The 27,972-nt window shown below is 41.4% G+C and overlaps 1 protein-coding gene across 5 annotated transcripts in view; it reads right to left on the bottom strand.

The window, feature by feature from the left end:
* Positions 1-1,712: 1,712 nt before the first annotated feature.
* MAP2K4 (mitogen-activated protein kinase kinase 4) overlaps positions 1,713-27,972 on the bottom strand; it is a 112,146-nt gene continuing 85,886 nt past the window's right edge. For all 5 annotated transcript variants that reach the window (XM_079798922.1, XM_079798924.1, XM_079798923.1 and 2 more), the window contains 7 exons: positions 22,652-22,771; positions 20,293-20,344; positions 18,136-18,263; positions 9,879-9,956; positions 7,113-7,261; positions 6,072-6,117; positions 1,713-4,265 (listed from right to left, as the gene is read on the bottom strand). In XM_079798922.1, coding sequence (XP_079655048.1) covers positions 4,152-4,265; positions 6,072-6,117; positions 7,113-7,261; positions 9,879-9,956; positions 18,136-18,263; positions 20,293-20,344; positions 22,652-22,771 — 687 coding nt within the window. In that variant the 3' untranslated portion in view covers positions 1,713-4,151. The remainder of the gene's footprint in view (positions 4,266-6,071; positions 6,118-7,112; positions 7,262-9,878; positions 9,957-18,135; positions 18,264-20,292; positions 20,345-22,651; positions 22,772-27,972) is intronic.

Genomic DNA, 27,972 nt, shown 5'->3' with positions numbered 1-27,972 from the left:
CACCTTGGACTTGAGGCGGGGCAGCCAGGGCCCGGGAGGAGGGCAGCCAGGGTCCGGGACATAAACCCACCTCAGGCCTGGGAGGAGGGCAGCCAAGGTCCGGGACATAAACCCACCTCGGGCCTGGGAGGAGGGCAGCCAGGGCCCGGGACATGGGCTGACCTCAGGCCTGGGAGAAGGGCAGCCAGGGCCCGGGACATGGGCTGACCTCGGGCCTGGGAGAAGGGCAGCCAGGGCCCGGGACATGGGCTGACCTCGGGCCTGGGAGGAGGGCAGCCAGGGCCCGGGACATGGGCTGACCTCGGGCCTGGAAGGAGGGCAGCCAGGGCCCGGTGCACCTGACCTCCTGCAGCAGAGACAGGTGTGAGAAGCCAATGAGCAGAGGGCACCTGAATACTGACTAAAGAGCCACTCAGATTTCTTTCCCACCTGACCCCCTTCTCAGTGATGGAAACCTAACGTCATCATGCTAACAGGACACAGTGGCCTCTGCACTGATGCTCAGGCGTCCCACTTAAGCATTAGGAACTAGAGCTACTCTGGTTGGTTCTAAGGTAACCACCTTCTACCCTTTATGTTGGCCACTGAGCCTCTGGGACCTTGGGTTTAAACTCACCTCCACGATAACAACCAGGCCTTGGTTAGAGCTATGAACTCAGGTTCCCCCAACTACAGTTCACTCTTCTCAACTCCACACTTCTCTGCTGTCAGGTACTTTAAATCAGTGTAATGTCTCATCTCTAACTCCACGAGGAACCAGTGCCACAGCCTGGATTTCCTCACTCTCCCCCCCCCATCTGTCAGGGCAGCACTTCACTTCCCTCAGCCTTGCTTTGCAGTTCTCTGTGTTACAGTCAGAATCAAATGAGATTAACGAACACTGCACTGTCCACACAGCATGGAGCTCCCATGGCACCAGGTCGGGGCTCAGCGGGGATCTGGAAGCTCCAGGGGATACCTTTCTGGGGGCAGCTAAGGCTCAAGGGGAGGCCAGGATTCCTACAGCCACACCCTTCCCTGGAGAATGCCTGCTCCGTACACCTGGTCCTGTAGTGGTCCCTCCTGCACCTCTGGTCAGATCAGCAGCAGGCGCAGAATGGTAAGGTGCCGAGTTAACATATGGTCAGGAGTCAGGATTTGCTCACTGGCCGAGGTGGCAGGATCACAGACACACTCAGTGCCCAGGCTTCAGTGTCCTCTCCAATAGTTCCCAGGGTCCCGAGGCTTTTGCTCACATACAAGTCCTCCCATTCATAAACCTCTCAGGTCTGAGAGGCACAAATCCCTTCCCTTCCCTTCCTCTCGCCCAGGTAGCTGTGAGTGACTGTGCTGAGCTGACATGGACACTCACCAGCAGCCACAGAAGCAGGAGCAGAGAGCGTGGCTGGTGACCAAGCACCAAGCCCAGCAGACTAGACTCCACCCGTCCCAGGGGGAACTGCACCCTCTACCTCCAGCAGTAAGAACACTGGACTGGGCAGGGCAGGGCAGGGCAGGGCAGGGCAACCAGCAGAGACACTCAGGGGACTCCGCCTCCCACTTGCTCAAAGAGAAGGCAAAGCCATACAGCAACCAGAGGAGGAGCAGAAAGAAAAGCCATAAACACGTCCAGAAGAGACTCTCTCCCAAGGTGAAACTCACAGATAATTTAATGGAATTTACTTAATCTTCCCCTTCAGGGTCTGACTTCAGAAAATCAAATTACAAAGTCATCATCACATCCTAGATTTATTACAACTGACCTGCAGGCAAAAGGATAGAACTATTACATAAACACTTCGATTCCATGTATATATCTTAAATAGAGGAGGATTTCAAACAAGAATACAGGATAAAATATTCCAAAGCTCCAAGAAGCAGTTATGTTACTGAGCTCCATTTTTACAGACAAATAAGGCAATATCCCTGCACATTAGCTTTTTGATAATTTTTATACATTTTTCTATGATACAAGAGAAAAATAACCAGAGCTCACAATGTACAGTTCTTACACTATTTTCACAGTCTGTGAACACTATACACCCTTTTGTTTTAATAAAGATACATTGTAATAAACTTGCCCTTAAGTTTATAGTTTATAATAATCTATGATTAATACACTAAAATTGCTTTGATGTGGTCATCCACACAACAGAACGGTCAGATCAGCTTAGCTCCTGGACAGTCAGCACTGCTTTGATCTCCACTGTAGAATGGCAAAGTGACCCTGCGCCGAGCCCGACGGGAAGTTGACAGCAGACGGGAAGTTGAGTCCCCGGGAGATTCGGAGAATGATGGCTTGGTGTGGCTGAAGGAAGACACCTAACAACGCTTCCTTTCAGAACACTGGGAAGTCTAAGGTTTATGATGCCATAGGGGAGAAAATAGGAAAATTAGGCAAGTGGACCAAAGCGATAAATCCTTTTTTAATTCTGAAATTGACAGGGAAGTGACTTTAAAACAGCACCATTCTCCCTTTATTGTTGTATAGTGTTGATGACTGTCACTCTGGGAGGAGACACAGCAGTACCTGCCCCGGGGGTTCTGGAACGGCCTCACCTGGTCTGGGACCACGGCTGTTTTATATTCCAGCGTGCTGGGACCACTCACATGCTGCTCACAGAGCCGAATGCTCAGTGCCAGGGAGGCCAGAGCAAACCCAAAGGGAACCTGGCTAGTGGGGGAGTGAGGAAGCACAGCAGAGAGCAGGTTTAAATGGGCTTATCACTATTCTGGGGTTGTTTGGGTTGTGGGGTTGTTCTTGTAGAATTCCAATTCCAAGACATGGTGACCTGTTAGAGGTTCGCACAGGTGCTGAGCTCACCTAAGACTGCCGTTTCAGGTCCTCCCTGGGTCACTCGAGTTTCTAGAAAGATGCTGCCTCATCACCTACCACGTTACTGAGCCCCATGTTGTTCAGCCTTTTAAACATTGGCACATCTAAGAGATTTGGGGCTAGAAATCCTTGGTAAGGAACATCCCTGGTAATTATAAAGGTTTTTAATAGGGGGGTTGGGGGAGGAAGGCAAAGTACTGGATTAAGCAAAAGACACATAGTGGCAAGAGACTACAGGGGCAGGGAAAGAGGCTCAGAAACCGAAGACCTGGACCAGTGACGGCAAACAGCTTGAGATTTGGTCTTTTGCTGCCTACGAGAAATCTCTATCTATCTAATCAATCAAGGCACATTGCTCCTCGCTACTTCTCCCTGGTAGTGAGTTACGATGGCTAAAGTATCAGGCTCGGGAAAAGGGGGAAAGACAGAGCTGCTAAGAGCTGTTCCAGATAAGATGCTAGCATTGAGAACATCTGTAAACATTGCCCTCCGTACTTCTTTCTTTTCAGTCCCGGTGGTTGGTGGCAGGTGGAACCTCAGGTTGGCAGCACACCAAATGCTGAGTGACAATTCTTAGGATCAGCACCTTCTTTGACAAGGGGCAGACTCCCAAGTCTCCCAATGAAGAGCAGAAGGACCGGTCAAGGAGAAAAGAACACATTCTGTCCTGTCTCAATATTTTACTGTTCGCCTCTTTGAACGCAACATGGTTTTTGGTAAAGATAAATTCATTCTAATTTAAAATGATGTTTCAAACGGGAATTTGGCCGAGCACATCGATCCCCGAACATCAACTGTGACCGTAAAGCAACAGGACCTCAGATCAGAAAGTCTATTGCACTTGGTGAAGAACGGAAACCCTCCTGTCTCCCGGCTCCAGAAGGCAATGCGTCTCTCTGGCTGTGCAAGCTCTTCTCACTCACACCGAGTCTCTACGTTCAGACACAGTATGTCCTTCACTGCTTTCTTCCAGGACCGGAAGTCTGACAAATACCACTCCAGTAGCTGCGTCTCCAGGTTTTGAGTCTAGAAATGAATTAAAGATGTGATCTAATCACAGTCAACAAATTGATCGTACTGACTTCCACGTTTCATGAGTATGTCATCAGGAAAGAGCAGGATGAGGTCTCTGACCAGCACGAACACTGTGATCAGTCGGATACTTCGGGGATGCACGTCCTAGGTGACGGGAGTATACAGACATGATGGGAACAAACACCAATCGTATTGCACATGGTGTCTGGGCGAGCAATAAAAACACTGTGATACGGGTGAAAATTCTTTACGTCTTGCTTCCTCTCAGCCCTTTTTTCTAGAGTCTGACATAGCAGCCGCATCAATCGACATACATGGGAGAGCTGGGAGATGCTGGCATTTGATCCAGGATTTTACAAACATAGCTTGCGACCTCTACAGTACGTTCTTCATACATTAAAATAAAGGGATGTTTCTGCAAGAAAATTGAAGAAAAAACAAATAAAAATTTATATGAGAGCCCACGTTGGGCTTTTCCCAATTTTGGTACAGCACAGAACCAAAGGCTCAACCGCGCAGGACGATGAAACAATAGCACCGGCTCAGCACTGAGAGCAGAGCCTGCATTCCCAGGAGGCGTGTCAGTGGGTGTGGCCTGCCGGGCGACGCTCAGGCTGGAATCTGGAGCTGGCCTGGAGGTGAAGTCTGGGTACTAATCTGTGGACCAGGGAGCATTTGCTAAGGCAGACAGCACTGCTGTTCCTCTGCATAAAGCATCTGAGAACCAAGAACTACATGACCACCAGGTGCCAGTCTCCGGACAGACACCAACTCAACTGCCCATTCCCCCAGGCGCAACGTGAATCCTGAACAAAAAGATCTGTTTCAATCCTTCTCACCCCCGCTCCAAAGGAAACTCAATAGACACTTACCCTATGAACTTCTGCACCACACTCTCCAAAGCCTGGAGCCCGTATCTGCCTCACAAACCCACCTTTTCATACTCCATCTCCAGTAGTATTTTTCCTTAACAGCTTCTCTAAGCACAATGACTGGATAGCTATTTTTTTTCATATATATTTTTACTGATTTCAGAGGAGAGGGAGAGAGAGATAGAAACATCAATGATGAGAGAGAATCAACAATTGGCTGCCTCCTGCAAGCCCCCTACGGGGGATCGAGCCTGCATCCTGAGCATGTGCCCTGATCGGGAATTGAATCAGTGACCTCCTGGTCCATAGGTCAACGCTCCACCACTGAGCCACACCAGCCAGGCCTGACTGGGTATCTTTAGTCACACCTGGGGTTGACCATAAGTCTGACCATAAGTCTGAGAGATAGAACCTAAGTGTGACAAATAGGTGGGTTTTTTTCTTAAAATATTCCCACATTATCAGATCACAGTACTTTGTTCACCCCTAAGACCAATGCCACTACCAGGAGACTATTTAAAAGGCCTAGGTTCCATGGGGGGGTGGGGGGAGAGGGGAGAACTTTGAAAAGAAAGGGGAATTGGCTGTATGAATCCAGATTTATTTGCATGAGAACATTTTATAAAGGCAGAGAAAGCACAATAAATTCTTACAGATGTGTTACACATACATAAACCACATGGTAAAATAAAATGGCTCCTTAAAGTGAATCTTAAAATTCTCCAGTTACTCAGTGGTTGAGCATCAGCCTATGAACCAACAGGTCACCAGTTCAATTCCCGGTCAGAGCACATGCCCGGGTTGCGGCATCGATCCCCAGTAGGGGGTGTGCAGGAGGCAGCTTATCAATGATGTTTCTCTCTCATCAATGTTTCTATTTCTCTATCCCTCTCCCTTCCTCTCTCTCTAAAAATCAACAAAAACATTTTTTTATAAATTTTCCAGGTTAATTTTTATATGTCAAGGTCAAAACTTTCCATGAGAACAAACCTAGTAGTAAATCAGTAGGAAAGCTGTAACTTCAAATTTTATCTTTCCAAACACTTTTGTTTCAGAACCTTTTACAAAAGCCCAGTAAGGTGGAGCTGTCTGTCTGTCTGTCTATGAGAGGCCACCACCTGCTCAATGAGGTGGAGCTGTCTGTCTGTCTGTCTATGAGAGGCCACTGCCCGCTCAGTGAGGTGGAGCTGTCTGTCTGTCTGTCTGTCTGTGAGAGGCCACTGCCCGCTTAGTGAGGTGGAGCTGTCTGTCTGTCTGTCTGTGAGAGGCCACTGCCGGCTCCGTGAGCCAGCACGCTGAGCAGACCAAGGCTGAGGAGACAGCTGACATTACCAAGGTCTCATACTCACCAGAAGTTCTTTATACTTTGGCCTTTTGGATTCGTCCTTTGTAAGGCTAAAATAACAAAACAAAACAAACATTATTAATATGAAGACACATTTACCCCAAGTATTTTTTTCACAAAAGAAATATTATAGAGAATCGAAAAAAAGAAAAAGAATCGAGTAGTTTTTTCCTTCAAATGCAAAGGTGAATAGCAGACAACATGCCAATCGCAGAGAAAAGGAAAAATTAGGCAATCTATGAGCAAGAGAAAAACAAAGCAGTTTTAGGAATGTAAAGAAGATATACTAAACACTCTGGCTTTTTGCTTGTAAATGTAAATTTTTAAATTATGTTGGATAAACAATAATTATTAAAGATAGTCAAATAATAACAAAACCTGTTGTATTTAAAATACAGATTGAAACAGCATGAAGCAAGATTATATATCACCATAACTGCCTAAGTTTATTCTCAGGAGCTGCACACACAGGCACGCACACATGCACACATGCATACGTGCACCTGTTAAAAGGTGGCCAAACATTAGGTGTGGAGTTGACCTTCCTTGGAATAAGGTTTCAGAAAGCTAATCTTCAGTTCTGCCAATGTAACGTTAGGCCTAACTTGACTCCACACCCCCAACCATTTTATATGTTATGTCAGAGTAGAGATCCACCCCTGAAAGTCTGACCTGGTAGGATCTTCACTTGGTAAAAGCTTCCAAGTGATTTGGTACAATTCACAATTAAAACCACATCAGAATGAGATGGCCAGTCTCACCTGGGCTGTATTTCTTGTACAGAGAACTAGAAACCAGGAGGCAGCGCTTCTCCACCACCCCAAGCTGTTTTCATCCGTGCCTGAGCAGTAGAATAAGAGAGCAGGGCCCTCCAGGCTAGCTGGGACCGCCCATGTAGCCGCAATGATCCGGAGTCCAAGCTCAGGAGACAGAGTGACAGGAGAAGGCTGCCCTTCCCCAGTGTGAAGTACCAGTGTTGCTAAGGTTAAATAAACCTCACTGTTCTCACTGCGCATTTTTGAACATTCGTAATTCAAGTACTCACCACAAGTTGACAAAGTTGATGAAACTCGGGGAGAATTCCCTTTCCTCCGAATTACTCAGCTGCGGGGGGTCTCCTTTCACGACTTGCGTTAGTTGATCAAATACACTATTCCACTTTGGATAAGGAAATCGGCCTGTGGCCAACTCGTACTGAAAGAACACAGAGGAAAAAGCAAAATACACTAAGGCAGTGGTCGGCAAACTGCGGCTCGCGAGCCACATGTGGCTCTTTGGCCTCTTGAGTGTGGCTCTTCCACAAAATACCACGTGCGGGCGCACACGTACAGTGGGATTGAAACTTCGTGGCCCATGCGCAGAAGTCGGTTTTCGGCTCTCAAAAGAAATTTCAATCGTTGTACTGTTGATATTTGGCTCTGTTGACTAATGAGTTTGCCGACCACTGCACTAAGGCAATGTTTACTCCTCATCACTGAAATGGCCATGTTGAAAATCTAAACTCTAAGCAAAATTCTTATAAAAGCTTGGCATTAAATCCATGTCAGGTTAAGGTGGAATCTTCAGAAGTATTGAGGCTAAGTGGAAGTGATACTAGAATCAAGATAATATAAAGAATTCTGTATCAACCAAATTCAAGAACTTGGACTAAAAGGAAACACTGAACTTAAGCCCAAAGTCCCACAATGCATGCTTCAGGTCTGACTCCTTTGTATACAGGATTCTGCAAGGCTGGCTTCAGAACTATTTTAGTACAATGTCTTCACAATTTATAGTCACCTGAGTGGAAAGCCATGTCCAGAACTGTGGTCAAATTCATTTTTAAGGTAAAATAACATTCAACATACAAAACATCCAACGAGCTCCCAAGAAACATTGTGTATGTCCTGATCGATTGCAATTCTGCAGTTACTACAATTCCAACCACAACCAGATGTCACCATCGCTGAAGAAAAAGTCAGGGTCAAAGCCTTCACCTTGAAGCCCAATAATGATGCTTAAGAAAAGGAATAAGGTGAAGGACCTAGGACCCTAGAAATTAATTTCACACATTTTATAATTTTATGAGATTATCCAATTAAAAAACAAATTATGAAGCAATTATAAGTACTGAATACCTTGCTTTAAACAAAGACATAGTACTAAAGAAACTTGCTAAAAATTTTTTTCTATATTAGAACCTTTCACAGAACAAAAAATTTGTTTTTATAATGAAGTAAATACTTGTTTTTTAACATAACTGGTTTGGACACAGATAGGTATTTCTGAATCGTTAGTAACCCTTCTATGCCAGCAGTTGCCTCAGCTAGAGGTTAGAGTCTTACTGCAGTCTTTGGCACCAGCCACCAGATCTAAAAGATACCCAGGTTCCATGCTCTCTCCTGACTGAAAAGAGGATTCCTTCTCCTTTGCTCAGTTGGCTGCACAATGGGAAAAGACTCAGGAGGTGCCTCCCAGATCTGGTCACAAGAGAAACTAGAAGCAGTCTTCAGCAGAGGTGAGCTGTTAGCCTCAACTCTCTACTCAGAGACTTCACCAGGCTGGCAACATAACTCACCAAGGATAACTAAAGGGTAACTAACAAGGACAACTAGAAGGATAATTACAAGGATAACTACAAGGATAACTAAAGGATAACTAACAAGGACAACTACAAGAATAACTAAAGGATAACTACAAAGATAACTACAAGGATAACTAACACAGCCCATCTAGTGGCGGAAGATTCACACTCATGTAGGCAAAGCTGTCGAAAACCAGAAAAATGCCATCAAGCCTGGTAAAACAGCAAGCACAAGAAAATGAACCCAAAACTTCAAAACAAAACTTGGTATCTATATATATAAAAGCCTAATATGCTAAGTGTCCGACCGATTGGTTGACCATTCAGCCGACAACTCTACCAGTCGCTATGACGTGCACTGACCACCAGGGGGCAGATGCTCTGACCGGTAGGTTAGTTTGTTTCTGGGGTTCGGCCGATTGGGACTGGGCGAAATGGGCCAGACACGCCCTGGAGCCAACCTCCCATGGTCCCTCCCTGGCCTCTAAAATATTTCTTCCAATTAATTCCTTTCAATGTGCACGAATTCGTGCACTGGGCTTCTAGTTAAGGAAATAAGCAAATAAAGATGCTTTTTAAATAGAATCAAAATTTCAACACAGTCAAGAAAGAAGAGTTTATTTAATTGTGCTCAGTTGCAAATTAAGCAGCTTTATTGCTATTCTTTCTGTGTTGTTGTAAGGTAGAACTCTCATTTAGAACTGTCACCTAAGCAGTTCTTGTTTCTCAACAACTGAATTACTTTCAGTTTCTCTGTGACTTTTCTATTCCATGACTGGAAGACTCCAGTGGAAACGATCTCCACACACATGAACATATTCCTCTAACACACACCCTGCACAGTGTTACTAACTACTCAGGCTGAACGGGAGAAACCTGTGCCTTCCTGGGACTCTGACTGCACATGAACTGCCCCTCCCCGTTCCGTTCTCAGTGCATGAGACTCCTGTGTGTGTGATCAAGACATCCACAGCTACAACGTTACAGAGCCCTACGCACCTCAGAGAACCTTGATGAAAATAATCAATTACGGTTTGATTTTTAAAGTATAAAACATACTTTTATTCAACAATTAGAAGATACAGTCCCTGTGATCATAGCCATGAGGGAAAAAATAGGTAAATAAAATCAAAGACTAAAAGAGACAAGAAGCAGTTCTTATGAGGAGTGGAAGACTGATGAAATTTACTTTCACTTCTAAATTTCTTGGTACACTACTAGGATAAGGCTGGGTGGACATCAACATACCAATGTGATCCCCAAACTCCAGACATCAGAGCGGACATCATAGCCTTGTCGTGATGCACTTGGGTCTATTCTTTCCGGCTGGAACACAAAGAGAAGTCACAGTCAGTAATTAGTCACACGATTAAGGAGCAGGGAAGGGGAAGCAACAGCTGGGCAGGTGGCCCAAATGCCAGCGCAATCCTTACAGAAACCCATGTCTGGGGTCAGATTAAGAGACATGGCTCTAGCTGGTTTGGTTCAGTGGATAGAAAATTGGCCTGCTGACCAAAGGGTCCCGGGTTCGATTCCAGTTAAGTGCAAAGTACCTTGGTTGCAAGTTCCTTCCTGTCCCTGGCCCTGGTCAGGGCTCATGCAGGAGGCAACCAATCAATGTGTTACTCTCACATCAATATTTCCCTCTCTCTTCCCCTCTCTCTTCCATTCTCCCTAAAACTCAATGGAAAAATATCTTTGGGTGAGGATTAACAACAACAATAAAAAAAAAAAAAGTAGTAGAAAGCCAACATTAAAAACAATCAACAGCAAAAAACAAAAAAAAAAGAAAAGAAAACCTCAACAGCTTCCTCCCTAAAAGGGAATACAAAGCAACTCTTCTAATTTTCCCCCTAAGTACTCACAAGCACTTACAACCCTGAAGCTAAGAACAGCAAAAGGGAGATATAGGAAGAAAACTAGAAAAATATAAAAAATAAAAAACTGCAGTGTCAGCTTAGTAGCAAGTAGTGGCAAATAGAGGAAAAAAGACTAAATCTGTTTCCATGAATAAGGCCCTACTGCAATATATTTGAGATACAAAAGCAAATATGAGCCAAATTATAATTATTTTACCCATTCTTCATCATAAAGCTAAATTTATCATTATTTCTATTAGTCATTTTAACCAAATTAAACATTGTCAATATAGTAATAAATCACCCTATCATTTAAATAGCTAACATCATTTTTAGTAACTTCTGTGAAATTAGAGACCATTATCTACACCAGTGATGGTGAACCTATGACACGCGTGTCAGCACTGACATGCGTAGCCATTTCTGATGACACGCGGCCGCTGAGGTGGCTGCATGCCGAGGATGAAACATTTGCTGCTCCTGAGGATGAAACATTTGCGAAATAATGTTTTTTCCTCAAAGTGACACACTACCCAAGTTATGCTCAGTTTTTTGGCAAAGTTTGACACACCAAGCTCAAAAGGTTGCCCATCACTGATCTACACAATGTGTCAGGGATAAGAAGACGAGAGACAGAGACAGAGCACACATCGGTGGCAGAGCAGACCATGGATCATGACTATGACTGAGTAACTGCTGTTGAAAGGCATGCCCAGAGAAGCATACCAGCTGGCCGTATTATATTCTACTAGAGGCCCAGCGCACGATTAAATTGTGCGGGTAGGGTCCCTAGGCCTAGCCTCCTGTGATCAGGGCCATCTTCTGCCTGCTCGCCAGTCCCCAGGCCCAATGCTGCCTCCGCCGCCACTGAGCTGCCAGGCTGTTGGGATCACCAGCTCATCCCCAGCCGCTGCTGCTGGGACTTGAGGCGCTGACAAAGGGGAGCACGGCAGGGGATCTGGGTGCACGCGCGTGCACCAGGCCAAAAGCCTCCGGCAAAGGCTTTTGGCCTGGAGCCGGCGCGGACACCCGGCTCCCCGCCTCCAATGGCAGGGGAGCCGGGTGTCCGGGGTGTCCGAGGCAGCCCCCCTCAGCGGCTGCCAATCCGGCCGTTGAGAGGCGCAGGGGGCAGGAGTCCAACCCCCCCCCCGCGCCTCTCAATGGCCGGATATGCCACCCCGAGTCCCGCCCCCCAGCCTCCCGCCGCCCAATCGTGGGCATAGCGGAGTGATGGTTATTTGCATATTACCTTTTTATTAGGTAGGATTACTGTTGGCAACGACTAGTTTGGACACCTACATATTTTGTTTTGAACATAAGTACTGTGGCTGCATAAATTTTCATTGTAAGCTACTTATTATTCATGAGGACAGACACTTAAGTTACATGATAACTTGTAGAAATTTGTACATTAGGGATACAAATGATTTTTGCCCAATAACCCCAAAAGCTATTTCCAATCTTGGCATGACAAAAATATTTCAAGATATGGCAAGAGCTAGAAACCTCAAAGTTAGCAATTGATAAACTCATCACATTAAAATTTTCTATTTCTGTAATTGAGCCAAAAATATGTAAAATTTAAAGACAAATGACAACTTTTGAGAAAACTATCCTATATAATAAAAGGTTAATATGCAAATCAACGGAACAGCAGAACAACCGGTCCCTATGATGCACAGTGACCACCGGGGGCAGATGCTCAACACAGAAGCTGCCTCCTGGTGGTCAGTACGCTCCCACAGGGGGAGCGCCACTCAGCCAGAAGGCTGGCAAGCGCAGCGGCAGAGGCGGGAGCTGCCTCTCCTGCCTCTGCAGCAGCACTAAGGAACAGCAAGCTGAGCGGTAAGGAGCAGCAAGCAGGCAGGCAGTAAGGAGCAAGGGGTCCCAGACTGCGAGAGGAATGTCTGACTGCTGGCTTAGGCCCCCGAGGGTCTGGACTACAAGAGGGCGCAGGTTGGGCTGAATGTCATGCACTGGGCCTCTAATGTAACATAATTCTTCTTATATTTTATATCAACACAAAAAAATGAACATTCTAATGAAAATGGACAAAGAATAATGCATTAAAGTGGCCAAATATAAGGAAAAAAGGCAAGTCCTAGTTGATCTGGCTCAGTGGATAGAGTGTTGGCCTGCAGACTGAAGCGTCTGAGTTCAATTCCAGTCAAGGGTACATGCCTAGGTTGTGGGCTTGATCCCCAGTAGGGGATCATTGATGTTTCTCTCTCTCTCTCCCTCTCCCTGTCTCTCTGAAATCAATAAGAATATATTTTTAAAATATTTAAAAAAGAAAAAGAAATCATGAATTTATACCCAAGATTATGGGGGGGCAGTTGTTTTCTAACATTCAAAAATAAGCAATTCAAACTGCTAAAGAAAAAGTACTGGTTACTCAAGTGCAAACCTACATTTCCAAAGGTGACAGCACTTTTAGCAATAGTCGCTTACTAAATTTGACTTCTGTGAAGTCAAAATTCTCAGGGATTATATCTTTACACCTCTAGTAGTCTCAGTATAACTCACAGAGAATGGTGGCCTTCAGTGGTTTTTAAACAACTTTACTGAGATGTAATCCACATACCATACAATTCACCCACTTAAAGTATACAAGGCAATGGCTTTTATACAGTGACAGATATTTGTATCCATGACCAGAATCTATTTTAAAGTATTTCCTCACCCAACACCCTTTGGACATCATCCTCTCCCAATCCCCTCCCTCGGGTCTAAATAACCACTAATCTACTTTCTGTAGCTACAGGCTTCCCTATTCTGTCTTTGCATATGAATGGAATCATATCGTATGTGGTCTTTAGTATCTGGCAGTATTGAAGACGGCATCCAGCATTCCCAGTATAGGACCATGGTCCCTAGTCCAGGAGGAGGAAACAGCAGACCTTACTCATAAAGAATTGAGTTTATCTGTTCTATCCTGTCTGGGATAGATGCAAGATGCCTGACTTTGTTTTGCCTAAACTTGAACTCACTTAAGGCAGAAAAGCAATGGACAGTCCTTGAAAACAATGTAAGGTAAATGAATGATCCATATATGCCTGGTGCAAGAAACTGGGATTGAGGCATACATTAGAGTATCAAAAGTTAGGAGAGCCTTGCCGGTGGGGGCTCAGTGAACAGAGCATCAGCCCACACTCCGAAGGGTCATGGGTTCGATTTCCAATCAAGGGCACATACCTGGGTTGCAGGTTCAATTCCCAGCCACGGTCAGGGCTCATGTGGGAGGCAACCAACCCATGTGTCTCTCTCACATCAATGTTTCTCTCTCTCCCTCTCTCCCCCTTCCATTCTCTCTAAAAATCATTGGAAAATATATCCTCAGGTCAGGATTAGCCAAAAAACAAAAACAAAACAAAATACAAAAGCCTGGGAGAAAAATTGAAGGGTAGAGATTCTTTGGGAAATTTGGCTATTCAAAATTACCTGAATATATACCCAGGGCAGGACACAAAAAAATGAAAAGACCTAAAACTTTAACCTCTGGCTGATCTGCTGGCTTAGGGCAAGTAGGAAGTGAAAGTTAAGACAGATTTGTAAGTGACCTGGCTAAGGACTGAAGGAGAGTCTCAACACAAAGCCAATGTGCAAAAACTGGAATAGTTGTTTTGGTTTTTCTTCCCCTTTGTTTTCTTTGTGGAAAAAAAAAAAAATTTTTGGAGCCTGGTATTGCCCACCCCCCCCCCCTCCAACCCTGCACCCCAAAAGAAATCTGTCAAAACACTTGCTGAGTCCTGGCTGGCACTGCCCAGTGGTTAGAGGTTAAACTGGTAACCTCTTGGTGCACGGGACAACGCTCAATCCACTGAGCCACACTGGCTGGGCTGCTAAATTTCTTTACCAGACATTTTAAAAATCTAAATTGTTAAACAAAGGGAAAAAGTGAATACCATTTTTTCAGCCTGTATACAAGTGGAAAATGAAAATTATACCCTAAAGAATTAAGTTCTTTTGAAACCAAAGGGAAAGAGAAAGCTGAATATGAATGAATGAATGCTTTTAAATTTGTTGAACAAAGATCAAAGGAAGTATACACATCAACAATTTCTCACTATTGATTAGATATAATAACTTGATTAGATTTTCCTGCCTGATAGGGCTTGCACATATTTTAAAAGAAGATTATGTCAGGGTTTGAGAAATGACCCAGGTAAATAGGTGGACATATTTCATAAAGTACTGCTATGAAATGCGTTATTTCTATTACTGATTAAGACTATCTTACAAACTAATAAGGATAGCCTTCTATAATGTAAGAAGAAGAGGTAAAGATAGAGAAACTGAAGTTACTTTTTAGAAGCCTCTTCAAGTTGGAGGATACGTGAGGGAAGGGTGAGAGGATCCTGGGTGAAGGAATCCTTCGAAAATGAAGAATATCAATTACTCCTTTGGGGAAGGAAAACAGGAAAAATTTTGATGATATGAGTTTCTATTTTACAAATGTTTCAAGTGCTTAAAAGAAAAAAAGCAATTAGTGAAATAACCTAGCATTATGTTCTTGCAATGTGATGCAACATCAAGTACACCTCATCTATGAAGCATCCATACCAAAAAAATGTAGCGTCTGAAACTAATCATGAGAGAACAATCAGACAAATCCATTATGTGAGACATTTTAAAAACACTCCCAGAAATGTCCAAATCACGAGGAAGAAAAAAAAAAAAGAATGGTCTAGACCAGTTTAGATTAAAATGCAAAATTTAACAACTAAAAATAATGTATTATGTATCTTGATGTGATCCTTACTAACAGCTATAACATACATTTATTTTGGACAACTGGGAATTTTGAGTATAAATTGTATATTGGATGATACTATGAAATTTGTTAAGTTTTTAGGTTTATGTTTTAGGTATGGTAATGATCTTGTGGTTACACAGATGAATGCCCTTTTCTTGGGAGGATGTGCTGAAGTGTATAGAATGAAATTCATCATATCTGTGACTTCCTTTCAAATGGTCCAGAACACACACACACACCAAAATGTACATATCAGGGGTAGGAAAAAGTAGGTTAACAGTTGTTCGTATGGAAAATATATTATACAAGAATCCTACCTAATAAAATAGTAATATGCAAATTGACCACACCTTCGCTATGGCCAAGCCACGCCTACCAGCCAAAGCCACGCCCACCAGTCAATCAGGGCGAGTATGCAAATTACCCAACAAAGATGGCGGTTAATTTGCATACACTGAGGGAGGGAGGAGTGAAGACTGAAGACAACTTAGAAGGAAGAGGGAGGAAAAGCGGAAAGCAAGGTGGCTGCCAGAGGGAAAGCGGGGGCGGGGTGGAACGGGGTGGAGCAGGGCAGGCGGCAGTGGCGAGTGGGTGCAGGCGCGGTGGCCGCAAAGGCGCCTGCAAATGGGCTACTAGTGAATAATAATACAAGAATAAACTCTGCATTTCATGCACTCAAAACTGTAAACGTCCTTTTGCCCACCTCTGTCTACTAGTATGTTTATGTGTATGTGTATAAATACAGACTTCCCTAGATGAGGAGGTAGGGAAGTGACAAGATGTTAACAACTGGTTTAAACTCTACACTTTGTACACTTTCTGTGTTAAATATAATCTAAGAAATCACAATTCCTATAGACTAGACAAGATGGATTGCTGAGATCTTCTGTCAAGATACATTAAAGAAAGTCAAGTAACTCAGAGGCTTGTAGGATGAATGCTGATTATATTCTTGTCCATTCATACCAGCCTCAGAAGACTGGAATGGACAGAAACGCTTCATTCAATCCAGTAAAGATGAGAGGCAGAGTTTATCATCAGCTGCTTCCTTCAAAGCTGAAGTAGGTCGGCAGGAAGAGAAAAGCCTGCCCCCCTAGGCCTGTGAACCTTACTTCTACACAGAAACCGAAAGTCTACTTCTTTCTAAAAGTTACCTGAATGCAAGTATCAGCTGTATCAGGGCTGCAACTGCACCTTTAACATCCACATAAATCAAATATAATTCTTAACCAATGTTACACAGCAAAAACAGTCAACCTTAGTACTGAGACAAGCCCTAAAAGTACAGACAACAGTTCACACTTAATTCTCAGGGCATGAGTGCTAAAAGTGTAAATTATATGAATTCCCAAATACTCCATATTTTAATTTATTTTCTTGCTTTTGATCTGGTTGTTCCATTTATCCCTAATTATCATGATGAATGCAAGATCATCCAAATCTCCCCAAGACTCTTTTTGTATGTATTAACACACACACACACACACACACACACACACACACACACACACCTCTGACATTTTCATTTGTGGAAAAGGTGACATGAAAAGATGTAACAAAATAAAAACAAGTATTAAAAACAAAAATTCTAAAATATGGTTAATAATGAAAAATTTTCTAATACAATCATTTTCAAGTGCAATGACCAAAGTACAGGCAACAAAACATATATAAAAAATACATGTAATCCTGTGCATTAAACTATTTATAGGCTGAGAGATAAGTGAAAAGAAAAAAATTTTACTTTTAAATAACACTGAAAATACAATGTATTCAGGATTTTAAAATAAGTGTACATTTGGGGGTAGCACTGAGTCGGCCTATCCACAAACAAGATAAAAAAGTTGTAACATGTAGCCTATGAGGTTTCGTACTTTTCTATTGCTTACAGCACTGGGTTTGGAAATGTATAAATCAAAAAAGCAGCTAACAATTAAAAGGAGAGAAAAACTGTATTCAGCTCAAAGCTAATCTTCAGTTTAAAAGTCCTAAAGACTGAAACAGAAACTACTGGTGAGAAGGACTGCTTTAATAATGACGCAAAACCTGTCCGCGAAGAACCAGAGCCTCGGTAAGGAAGACGCGAACACACAAAGAAAATGTTTACAACACAGACACTAAATTTGCAGTGTATGCAGCACTGGGACAAGATGAGGGTGACAGGGGCGGGGCATGCTAGGAGAGGTCAATGGAGGTGGGGGGGAAAAGAGACATATGTAATACTTTTAACAATAATTTAAAAAAAGATGAGGATGACGTGTGCAGGATAGTGGAGCTCTGTCTCCCTGAAGGGAAAGAGGCTCCAGATTAGCCAATACCTAAAGCATCTTCCTTGCATTTGTTAGTGTGCTTCGTCCACCTCTAAAGAAGAGATCAACAATATATAAAACATAGCCTCAGATTTATATGATACACTGAGTTCTACCATGAACTTGAGTCTTCCATTCTTCTCTAAGTAATAGTATCACTTAATGGCCAGGACACATTATCAACATGTCCAGTGGGGGACTTGCAGGAAGCAGCCAATCCATGATTCTCTCTACAATGGTATCTATTACAGTCAAGATAACATATGGAGTGCTAAAAACACAAAGCGGCCTTCTGAACACTAATGATCTAGTTGATTGGTAGAATCAGAGAAGCCACAAGTAGAGTCTAAGTACCAAAGAGGAATAGAGTAAACAATAAAACAGGAGTTCACTGGGACAATTTTGCAACAATTCATGGAGCAGCTAGAACGTGAATTTGGTCGTTAGGGAAGAAAAAAGGATTCTAGCCTGGTGAAACTGCATGACCAACCAATGACAGAGTCCTCAGAAGTACAGCACCAAAGGCGGGCTCCCACTGCAATGACTGTCGAGCTTCTAAGAGGGCTGGGCCTTTCACTTACTGCCATGTACGGCCTACACCCAGCATCTCTGGTCTTGGCAATGGAGTCCACGAGCTGTCCGCTGATGCCAAAGTCACAGAGTTTAATATTTCCACTTCTGTCCAGAAGGATATTGGAAGGTTTGATATCTGAAAGAGACAGGTACCATTCAGTGTAGAAGTAATCAATCAAATGAGCTACATTCTAAAGTATGTATTTTAAGTAAAAATACTGAAAAACCTTAGACAACGTAAGTGATCAAGTCCTTAATATTCAGATGTATGAGAAGATGAGAAATATGAAATTTCTCTGAAGATCGATGCTTTAAAACTCAGTACCAAAAAATACTATACAGCCCTAGCTGGTTTGGCTCAGTGGATACAGTGTTGGCCTGCAAACTGAAAGGTCCCAGGTTTGATTCCGGTCAAGAGCACATGCCCGGGTTGTGGGCTCAATCCCCAGTGGGAGACTTGCAGGAGGCGGCCAATCCATGATTCTCTCTCATCATGGATGTTTCTAGCTCTCTCTCCCTCTTCCTTCCTCTCTAAAATCAATAAAAATATATTTAAAAAAAAAACAAAAAAACACCACAAATGTATTAAAAAAAATACTATACAATACATTTAGGCATTCTATTATGTTGTTTTGTTCTCATCAAGGGACATATTCATTTACTTGCTTCAAATTCATTACTAAACAGTCAAACTATAAAGAATGAATTTAACCTATCTATAGATATTAAAGCCTAAGCAACCATTGCAACTGTTATGACCGGCCGGTGGCTATGACGTGCACTGACCACCAGGGGGCAGACACTCAACATAGGATCTGCCCCCTGGTGGTCAGTGTGCTCCCACAGCCAACCTCCTGCGACCAGCCAACCTCCCGCAGCCGGCCAACCTCCCACAGTCCCTCCCCTGGGCTGCAGTCCCTCCCCTGGGTCGGCCGGCCCTGATCAGTCCCCATCGCCGGCCAGGCCGAGGGACCCCACCCGTGTATGAATTCGTGCAACAGGCCTCTAGTACTCTCATAATTGCAGAGCATAGCAAAAAGGGAGCGGAAAACCCAAAAACAAGAACAAGATGAACTATGAGAGAAACAAAATAATTTTGTTTAAAGAAAAATTCATTATTTTATGTTAAAAATAATATTAAAAATTCATTATTTTATGTTAAAAATAGTTCAGGTAGGCAAAAATAAATGAATTATTTTGAAGTTCAAGGTTAACTAATTTCTGGACCAGGGTCAACCCCAAACTAAAATTACTTAAATAAATGTCCCAATTACTAATTTCTCTAACCACTAGAAACTATGATACTTAGAAATCATGGTTCTGCACTTCTTGAATATGATCTTTGACTTTCCTACTTATTTACTATCAGGATGAATCACACACTGTCACATATTGTCTTAGGTCTGTCATGATACCAGAGCAACTATTTAGTCTGAATTAAAGTCAGGATTCCCACTGTCATCCAATAGACCTACATCAAATGTTTAAAAATTCTGAATGTGTGTTTAATAAGGACAAGATCACTATTCTCACAAATACAAATGCTTTGTAGCAATTTCAATTAAAGGAATCTCTGACTGCAGCACTTGACAGGGACAGTAGTGTGCCTGTAACACACAAGGGCAGTTCCCCTCTGATTCCTCTTTGCCCACAGGACCACCTTCACGCCTCAGTTGTATACAAGAGAAACGCTAATTATCTATCGGCAAATGAATAATGATTTTTCAACTAAGAATAATATGAATTTACAGCAAAATCTCCTTCAATTACGAAGCACAACATATTAGTAAGGTAGACTAAAATTTATAGACACCCAAAAGAAAAAAACCCTAATAGTGAAGTTTTAGGGTACATATAGTAAGTTTTGCTTGAAAGTGGCACTGAATTTTCAGTATTTTTTCCCTATTAAGAAAAAATTGTTCTATAAAAAATAATTCTAGCCCTAACCGGTTTGGCTCAGTGGATAGAGTGTCGGCCTGAAGACTGAAACGATTACGGTCAAGGGCATGTACCTTGGTTGCGGGCACATACCCAGTAGGAGGTGTGCAGGAGGCAGCTGATCAATGTTTCTCTCTCATCGATGTTTCTAACTCTCTATCCCTCTCCCTTCCTCTCTGTAAAAAATCAATAAAATGTTTTCTTTTTTTAAATAATTCTATACCCACCTCTGTGAATGATTTTCAAGTTTTCTTTTAAGTGGTTTAGTGCTTTCACAGTCTGTGGAGAAAAAGCAGAGATGGGATAAACAATTTCCTTTTAATCAAACAGCACAATAGTTTATCATAAGTAACAGCCCACATAGCCCATTGCATTCTTATAATCTTAATGTTTCAACATCCTGTGCAATTTTTGTTAACTGAAGATGCTGAATGTTTATTTTAAATTTAAAAACTTAGTTGCCCTGACAACTAAAAAGAAAACCCTGTAACTTACAATTTTTTAGTAAGTCATTAACAAGTTGTATAATATTTCTTATATCTTCAAACTCTTCAAGAATAGAAATATGTAGTATAAGAAAAGTCCAACAGGTTGGATCCATTATCAACCCTAATTTAGTAAGTTCTTCCAAAGTCTCAGTTTCTCACAATTATTCACCCTCATTGGGTGCTGAGCCTTCGAAGTAACTTTTGCAGAGCCACATCTCTCTAATGTCTCAAACAGCCAGGCTTGCAAGTTCATAGAATTATTAAATTAGCAAGAAGAGATTTAATCGACCTGGCTGGGTGGCTCAATTGGTTGGAGTGTCATCCCATACACGGAAAGGTTGTGAGTTTGATTCCCATTCAGGGCACATGCCTAGGTTGGGAGTTTGATCTCCAGTCCATTAGCAAACAGGAAGGCAACTGACCAATGTTTCTCTCTCACATCAATGTTTCTCTCTCACTCTAAAAATCAATGAGCATATCCTCAGGTAAGAATTAAAAAAGAGAGATTTAAATCAAAAGTAATTTTAAATGTTGTGCTCAATATAAAAGGTGATCACCAAGACTAGAAACATAGGCAAATATATAATACATTATTTATTAGTATATATATACTACACATATTGCATTATACAATAAAATAATTTTATCTATGTTTTCTAACTTCATAATCACCTTGTATAGTGGTTAAGAACAAGATTCTGGGATTAGGCTGCCTGGGCTTAAAGCATTTACCAGTTAAAATTATATAAACTTCAAAGCAAATTAATTGCTCAATCTCTCCATATTTCAGATCTGTCATCTGTAAACAAGTTACACTATTTATCATAGAGAGTTGCTATGAAGATAAAATGTCCTAAGATCTTGGCCTGATATAAATAAACATTCAATAATCACTAGCTATTTTCATTATGCTACTATTGTTTCTATGAATAATAACAAATTCCAAGATAATATTGGCTTTGGTATACTGGAGAAAGATGACTAAACTGATCAATATAAAATTTCCTAGACCAGACAGAAAAATTAACAAAGTTTCTAATAAAACTCTGCTTCTTTTTATAAAATATATGTGAGGGTATATATCTTAACATTTAGCTCATTAAACATTTAATTTTATGCATTATGTCAGCTAAATAACTTAAAACATTAACAAGAGACCTATGAATCTTAAGATTATAATGACCAGAAATGTAATTTTTAAAATTTCAATCATACACACATATCTCTTATAACTAATATACAATTCAGAAACTATGTATTTTTAACATTAAACATTAGTGTTTAAGTAGGATAAAATGCAATGGACAGACAACCTATGCTGGATACTGAGGATGCAGGAAAGGAAGAGACAGGAAATTACATGCAACTAGGTATCTTACAGCTTCCTGTAAAACTTAGTTGACATACCCACCAAACCAGATCGTGATCAGTCTCCGGGGTTTCTAAGAATCATATTAATTTTACTCTATCACAGAAAATTATTTTTGGAAAAAATAATTATGAACAACCTTTGTCAACTAAAAGATTTAGAGCAAGAAAGGAAATAATCATGACCCTACTTTCAAGACTATAAAAACATAAGTAAAAAAGTACCTCTTTTCTTTTTGGTACTTGGGTAAAAGTGAATTGACCAAATAAGCAGTAATGCTGGTTACTGAAACTGCTGGTCAAAAATTTAAATAGTTTAGTTTGGATAGCCCAACTCTTAAACCACAAAGAGTTTTAATTAAGAGACTTCAAGGAGACGGCTGTGATTCTGATTAATTTAGGCATAAGCATGATGATACAACGTATTTAAAAATAGTTAAACCAACAGTGGAAAAGGGAACAGAAAATTGCTTGTTCTAATCTTACTGATAGAACAATCTATTGTGGTTGATTGTGATTTTGTACTACTTACAGACCACATTTTGAAAATAGTTCTTTATGATTGTGTCAATTACCCCACAGAAGTGGTTAGTCTCTGTCCCTTTACCAGTGATCCTCCAGGAAAGTCAGTAACATTCTGTGAAGGACATCTGGGCACGTGCATTCAAATGCCAGCAGCATCTTCACATGAGCACATAGAGAACGAACAATTTGAAAACCAGGTACTTACTGCTAAAGTGATTTTGCCTAAAATTTCTTCTGGAATAACATCATCTAATACACTATATACATATTTGTAAAACTTATCAAACGAGGTAGACATGAGTTCCATACAGATCCAACAGTCACCCTATAAAATAACAAATATGTTACTCTTATACATCATATTACGTACCATTTTTCCTTCACTTAAAACAGAAATACAATTAACAAAAAAGCAATCTTCATTTAAAAAAAAAATCTTGTAGAAATTTTTGGTTCCTTATTAAAGCTCTGGACAGAACATTCTCCTCATGCTTAAACACAAATTGATTTGCCCAATTTTCCCCACTCTTAATTGTAAGGGCAGGAACAGTCTTACATAGAAAACTTTTGAGCTTTATAAGAATTTCAAATATTGCCATAATTAAATATACAAATAGAAAACGCGGAAAACTGTTCATTCTCACTAACAAAGAAAATAGATTACAGTTATCTTGATATATTGTAAAAACTTCTTAATAAGTAAATAAAATAAAAAAGAGAGACAGAAAATACATAAAGCAAACCCAGTGCCTCAAAAATCATCCCACTCTCAGCATCCCCTTGCCTTGCCTTGCTGTTCTTTGAATGACCCGTATTATCTTTTAATATAAAATATAACTTATTTATTTTATTATGTTTTTCATCTACATTCCCTACACTCCACCAGGACAAGGGGCTCAATGAACATTCCTTAAATAAATGAATGCTGGCTATAATTAAACTGAATCGTTCAAAAACTGATGGCAGCATTATAGAGTGTTTTAAAACAGTCTGAAGGCAACTGGACAATAAAACAAGAGAAATAAAAGTGTTTATACCCTTTGACAGAAACATGACTGGGAATCTAACTTAAAGAAACAGTCCAGAAATTACAAAAACAAAAACAAACTAGAAACCACTGAACTATCCCAAAAGAGGAAATGGTACATCATTAAAGGAATTATCTAAAATTAAATTATTTTAAAATGATACAGTTCATGAAAGGTATGCATGAGCAAAATGTAGACCCTAAGTAATACCATGATTATAACACTACTAGAGGCCCGGTGCACAGATCCATGCACCGGTGGGTCCCTTGGCCTGGCCTGTGGGGATCGGGCTGAAACTGGCTCTCTGACATCCCCTGAGGGGTCCCGAATTGCGAGAGAGCGCAGTCCAGGCTATGCGCCGGGCCTCTAAGATGCATGTAAGATCTTTGGTTAATCTATTCCCGCCCTCTGACCTCCCCTCTCTCCCCTTCCCTCTGAGATTCATCAGTCTGTTCCATGTTTCCATGCCTGTGGTTTCTACTCCTGCATTGAGCGTCTGCCCCTACCAGTCGGACAGTCACTTAGGCTTTTATATATATAGATAAAAGTATTTGCACACAAGAACAAGTACTACAAAGTACCATGAAAGAGTGAAAACAACTATCAGGATGATATAAAAAAATTACCTAAAAATGATTTTGTATGTTGTCACTAATCTATGGATCCAGCTGTACCCTCCGAGATTTCCCACCACTAATCTTCCCCTCACGCCTGACCTACATTGATTAGAGATGAATGCCCCTAACAGTACAATGGCTTGCCCAGAACAACACTGCTATTAGTGATATAGCCATAAACAGAATCCAGTGTACTTAACTCCTTTCTCCTATCAACACCTACAATGCAAGGACACTGACCTTGTAAGGAGAGAGGGCCTATGTTTCAATGAACTGAGGTGAGCACAGAGCTCTCACAACAGGAGCACCTGCTGGAGCACGCATGTAGCCCAGGGCTTCGCAGAATACTTATGGGAAAGCATACTTGACATGAACTTTTACTTCTATTTCTTTTTTTAAGTCTCTTCTCTCTCTCTCTCTCTCTTTTTATTTTGAGTGCTTTTACAGAATGACTCTCACAAAAGATTCAGTAACACCCTTCACTCAAAACATACACTTGAATTAAGTTAGTCTAAAGACATTATCTCAATAGATTTACTAGAATTTTTATTACACTTAACTCATCTACTTAGAAAATCAGTAAGGAAATAATTGAACATCAGTAGTGTAGTGAAGCAGAAAGACCACTGATATTAGAGTCTGCAGGCCTGACTTAGTACCCAGACTCTCCTACTTTCTGCTTATATAAGACTAGAGGCCCAGTGCATGAAAATTCATGCACTGGAGGGGGGTCCCTCAGCCCAGCCTGCTCTCTCTCACAGTCCGGAAGCCCTCAGGGGTGGGAGGTGACCCGGCGATCAGGGGAATGTAACGCCCCCATCACACCTCTGCTGCTGCCACTGCCAGCAGCGCAAGCCTCGGCCGGCCCTGGTTACCTGAGCCTTGGGCGGCCCTGGGCAGCTGGGCAGCCGCCATCCAAGGCTTGCCTGTCCTTCGGGGGGCTGAGGGGACTGGGGGACTTCAGAGGCAGGCGCATGGAGTGGCTGGACCCGCCTGGGGGTGGGCCCGACCGTGCAGTGCGCCTGCCGCCCCAGCGGGGCTGAGGGGACTGGACGCTGTCATCTTGTGGCTGTGGGCGCCGCCATCTTTGAGGGCGTGGCAGTCAATTAGCATATTCCCTCCTTGTTGGCTGTGGGCGCCACCATCTTTGTGAGGGTGTGACCATCACTTAGCATATTCCCTCTTTATTAGATAGGATTGGGCTCCTCAATTCCTCATCTAGGAAATGGGATCTCTCCACCATCCTCAATGAACTGTGATAAAGATCAAATGAGCTAACATATGCAAAACACAAAATAAAGTGCCTGGTATGTGGTAAAAACTATAGCTAAGAAAATAAAGGGAGGACAGGGACAGGTGGAAAAATAGAAAGGCAATCAAAAGAGAAAGAAAAATATGGGAACCAGAGAAGTGAAGGTAAGAAGTAAATTTAAGGACTAAGGATGAGAAGAGCAGGAAAAAGGAGCAATTAGCATTAGAGAGGAAGATGTCTATAGTTTCTAAGGCACATAACCTAATGTAAATTTCTTATTTATTCTGGTAGTTCCTTTTGGCCATCACTGAGAATAGGCAACGTTTAAAAATATAAAAAGGAATGGCCTGAGCTGCCTCAAAAACCAGGGACGGCAGCATAGCTCTCATGCTCACATGAAAGACGAAATGGCCATGTGACCAAAATACAAAAGCAGAAATTACTGAATGTGGATTTACTGAAAGAAAGGCGGGGGACAATGAAAATTTGAACTACTAAGATCAAGATAAGGGTTCCTAAAGACAAAATCTAGATAAAACTAATAACATACTTATGTATCAGCAGTAACCACTTAGAAAAATGTTTACAGAGACACCACTAACAATAAAAAGGAAACCTATAAAGCACCTAAGAATATATCTAACAAAAAAAAGCAAAATGTTTACGAAAACAAGTATGAAATGTTACTAAAGGACATAACAATCTGACTAAATACAGAGGAAAAGCATACTTACAAATGTGAAGACTCAAAATCATAAAGATGCCAAATTCCCCCAAAGTAACCTAAGAATTTAGTTAGATTCTAATCAAAATTATCAGGCACCTGGACAAGCTTATCCTAAAACTTATATAGAAAAGTAGAGCCACGCATAGCTCACACAGTTTTAAAAAAGGGGGACTGATCTACTAGACAAAGACCTTTATATAAAGCGTTCACAATAAAAGATGGTGGTATTAATATGGGGGCAGGGTAAATATGCCAGTGGATCAGATTAAAAACCCGTGCACCTAGGCAATTTGATTTATGACAGATTTAGCAAAGCAAGCAGTGACAAAAGGATGGACTATTCCAGGAATGCTGCTGAGACCAGTAGCCTTCCATATACAAAAACATTAAATTAGGTCATTACCTCAAGTTAGTCACAAACAAAAATACAAAAACTCCCAAAGGAAAAGCAAACGTTTAAAATATTTTTGTTTTGAAAGTCTAAGACTTCAGGGTGGGGAAAAAATTTCTTCCCATACGCGTACATATGTGAAAAGAATAAATCACCTGTCAACTTTAACTCAACTATAATGAATATTTTTTTTATGATAAAGGATACCATACCAAAAGTTCAAAAATAAGACAAGAACATCTATTTGGATATAAAGAAACAAAGGATACCCTGGATAATAAAGCATATGCTAAACTAATTAAGAATAGACAAAACTTAATAGAATAATGGCAAAGGTATATGAAGAGGCAAGTTACAGAAAAGAAAACCTGAACATACAAAAAATTCTGTACTTCACCAGTGATTAGGTAAACGTAATTTTAAAAGTGAGACACCACTTCAAAGTCACATGACTGCCCAAAATGAAACACTTAATAGTACCAGATACTAGCAATGAGACCTGTGACAACAAATGCACATGGCCTACCCAACACGCCAACCTGTGTTCTGCACAATGTGCCCAGATAAAACTGCATTTCCCAGTCTTCCATGAAAAGTAGGGCAGCCAATGAAATGTCAACACAAAGGGTTGATGATTCCAGGGCAGACCTTTTAGTTCTTCCTTCTTCTCTTCCCTCCTGTGGCCATGACAGCTGTACTCTAGGAGCCAACTTGGACCATGAGGCAATCTTAATCATGAAAACCACACACTAGGTAAGCCACTATCAGTCTCCAGTGTTGACAACTGAATTCAATTCCTGACAGAGAAATTATCATTCTGACTAGCAGGAATATAAGTTAGTATAACATAGAAATACGACAACATCCACTAAAGTTGAAGATATTCATTATCATTTAACCTAGCAACTAGATTTCTAGGTATGGATTCTACAGAATCTGTAACCTAAGTTGTCAAGGAAACATGCAAAAGGAAGCTCATTTTTACTTTCATAATTGCAAAAAATTAGAAACTACCAACATTAAAATTATTAAATATTTAAAAAGTGGTATATTTACTCATCAGAATGTTACAAAGCTGTCAAATAAATTAACCAAATCTAAATCTATACAGGATGGGGCAAAAGTAGGTTTACAGTTGTTCATAGGGGAAATAATACAAGAATAAACTCTGTTTCGTGTACTCACAACTGCAAACCTACTTTGCCCCACCCTGTATTAGAGATCTCTATTTACAGGGGCAAATTCTGAAAACTATGCTATGGAAGATACAAACAGGATGATTCCATCTAGGTAAACTCTGAAAATACATAAAGCAATACTATGTATTACTTAGGGGGAAAATACATATTTGGAAAGCCTAAATAAAAACAAGTTGAAGGATGCATTAATTTCAAGGTAGTGTTTAGATTGGGAGATTAAAAGGAGAAATGGGATGGGGACTTCTATTGTATCTAAAATTCAAACACAAAAAAGAGCAAATATGCCAAAATGTTAATCTGTGGTGTGGCTAC

This window comes from Cnephaeus nilssonii, assembly GCF_951640355.1.
Source record: "Cnephaeus nilssonii genome assembly, chromosome: 19".
Taxonomy (NCBI): Eukaryota; Metazoa; Chordata; class Mammalia; order Chiroptera; family Vespertilionidae; genus Cnephaeus; species Cnephaeus nilssonii.
The sequence above is the reverse complement of the archived record's forward strand: the minus strand, read 5'-3'. Positions and strand labels throughout refer to the sequence as shown.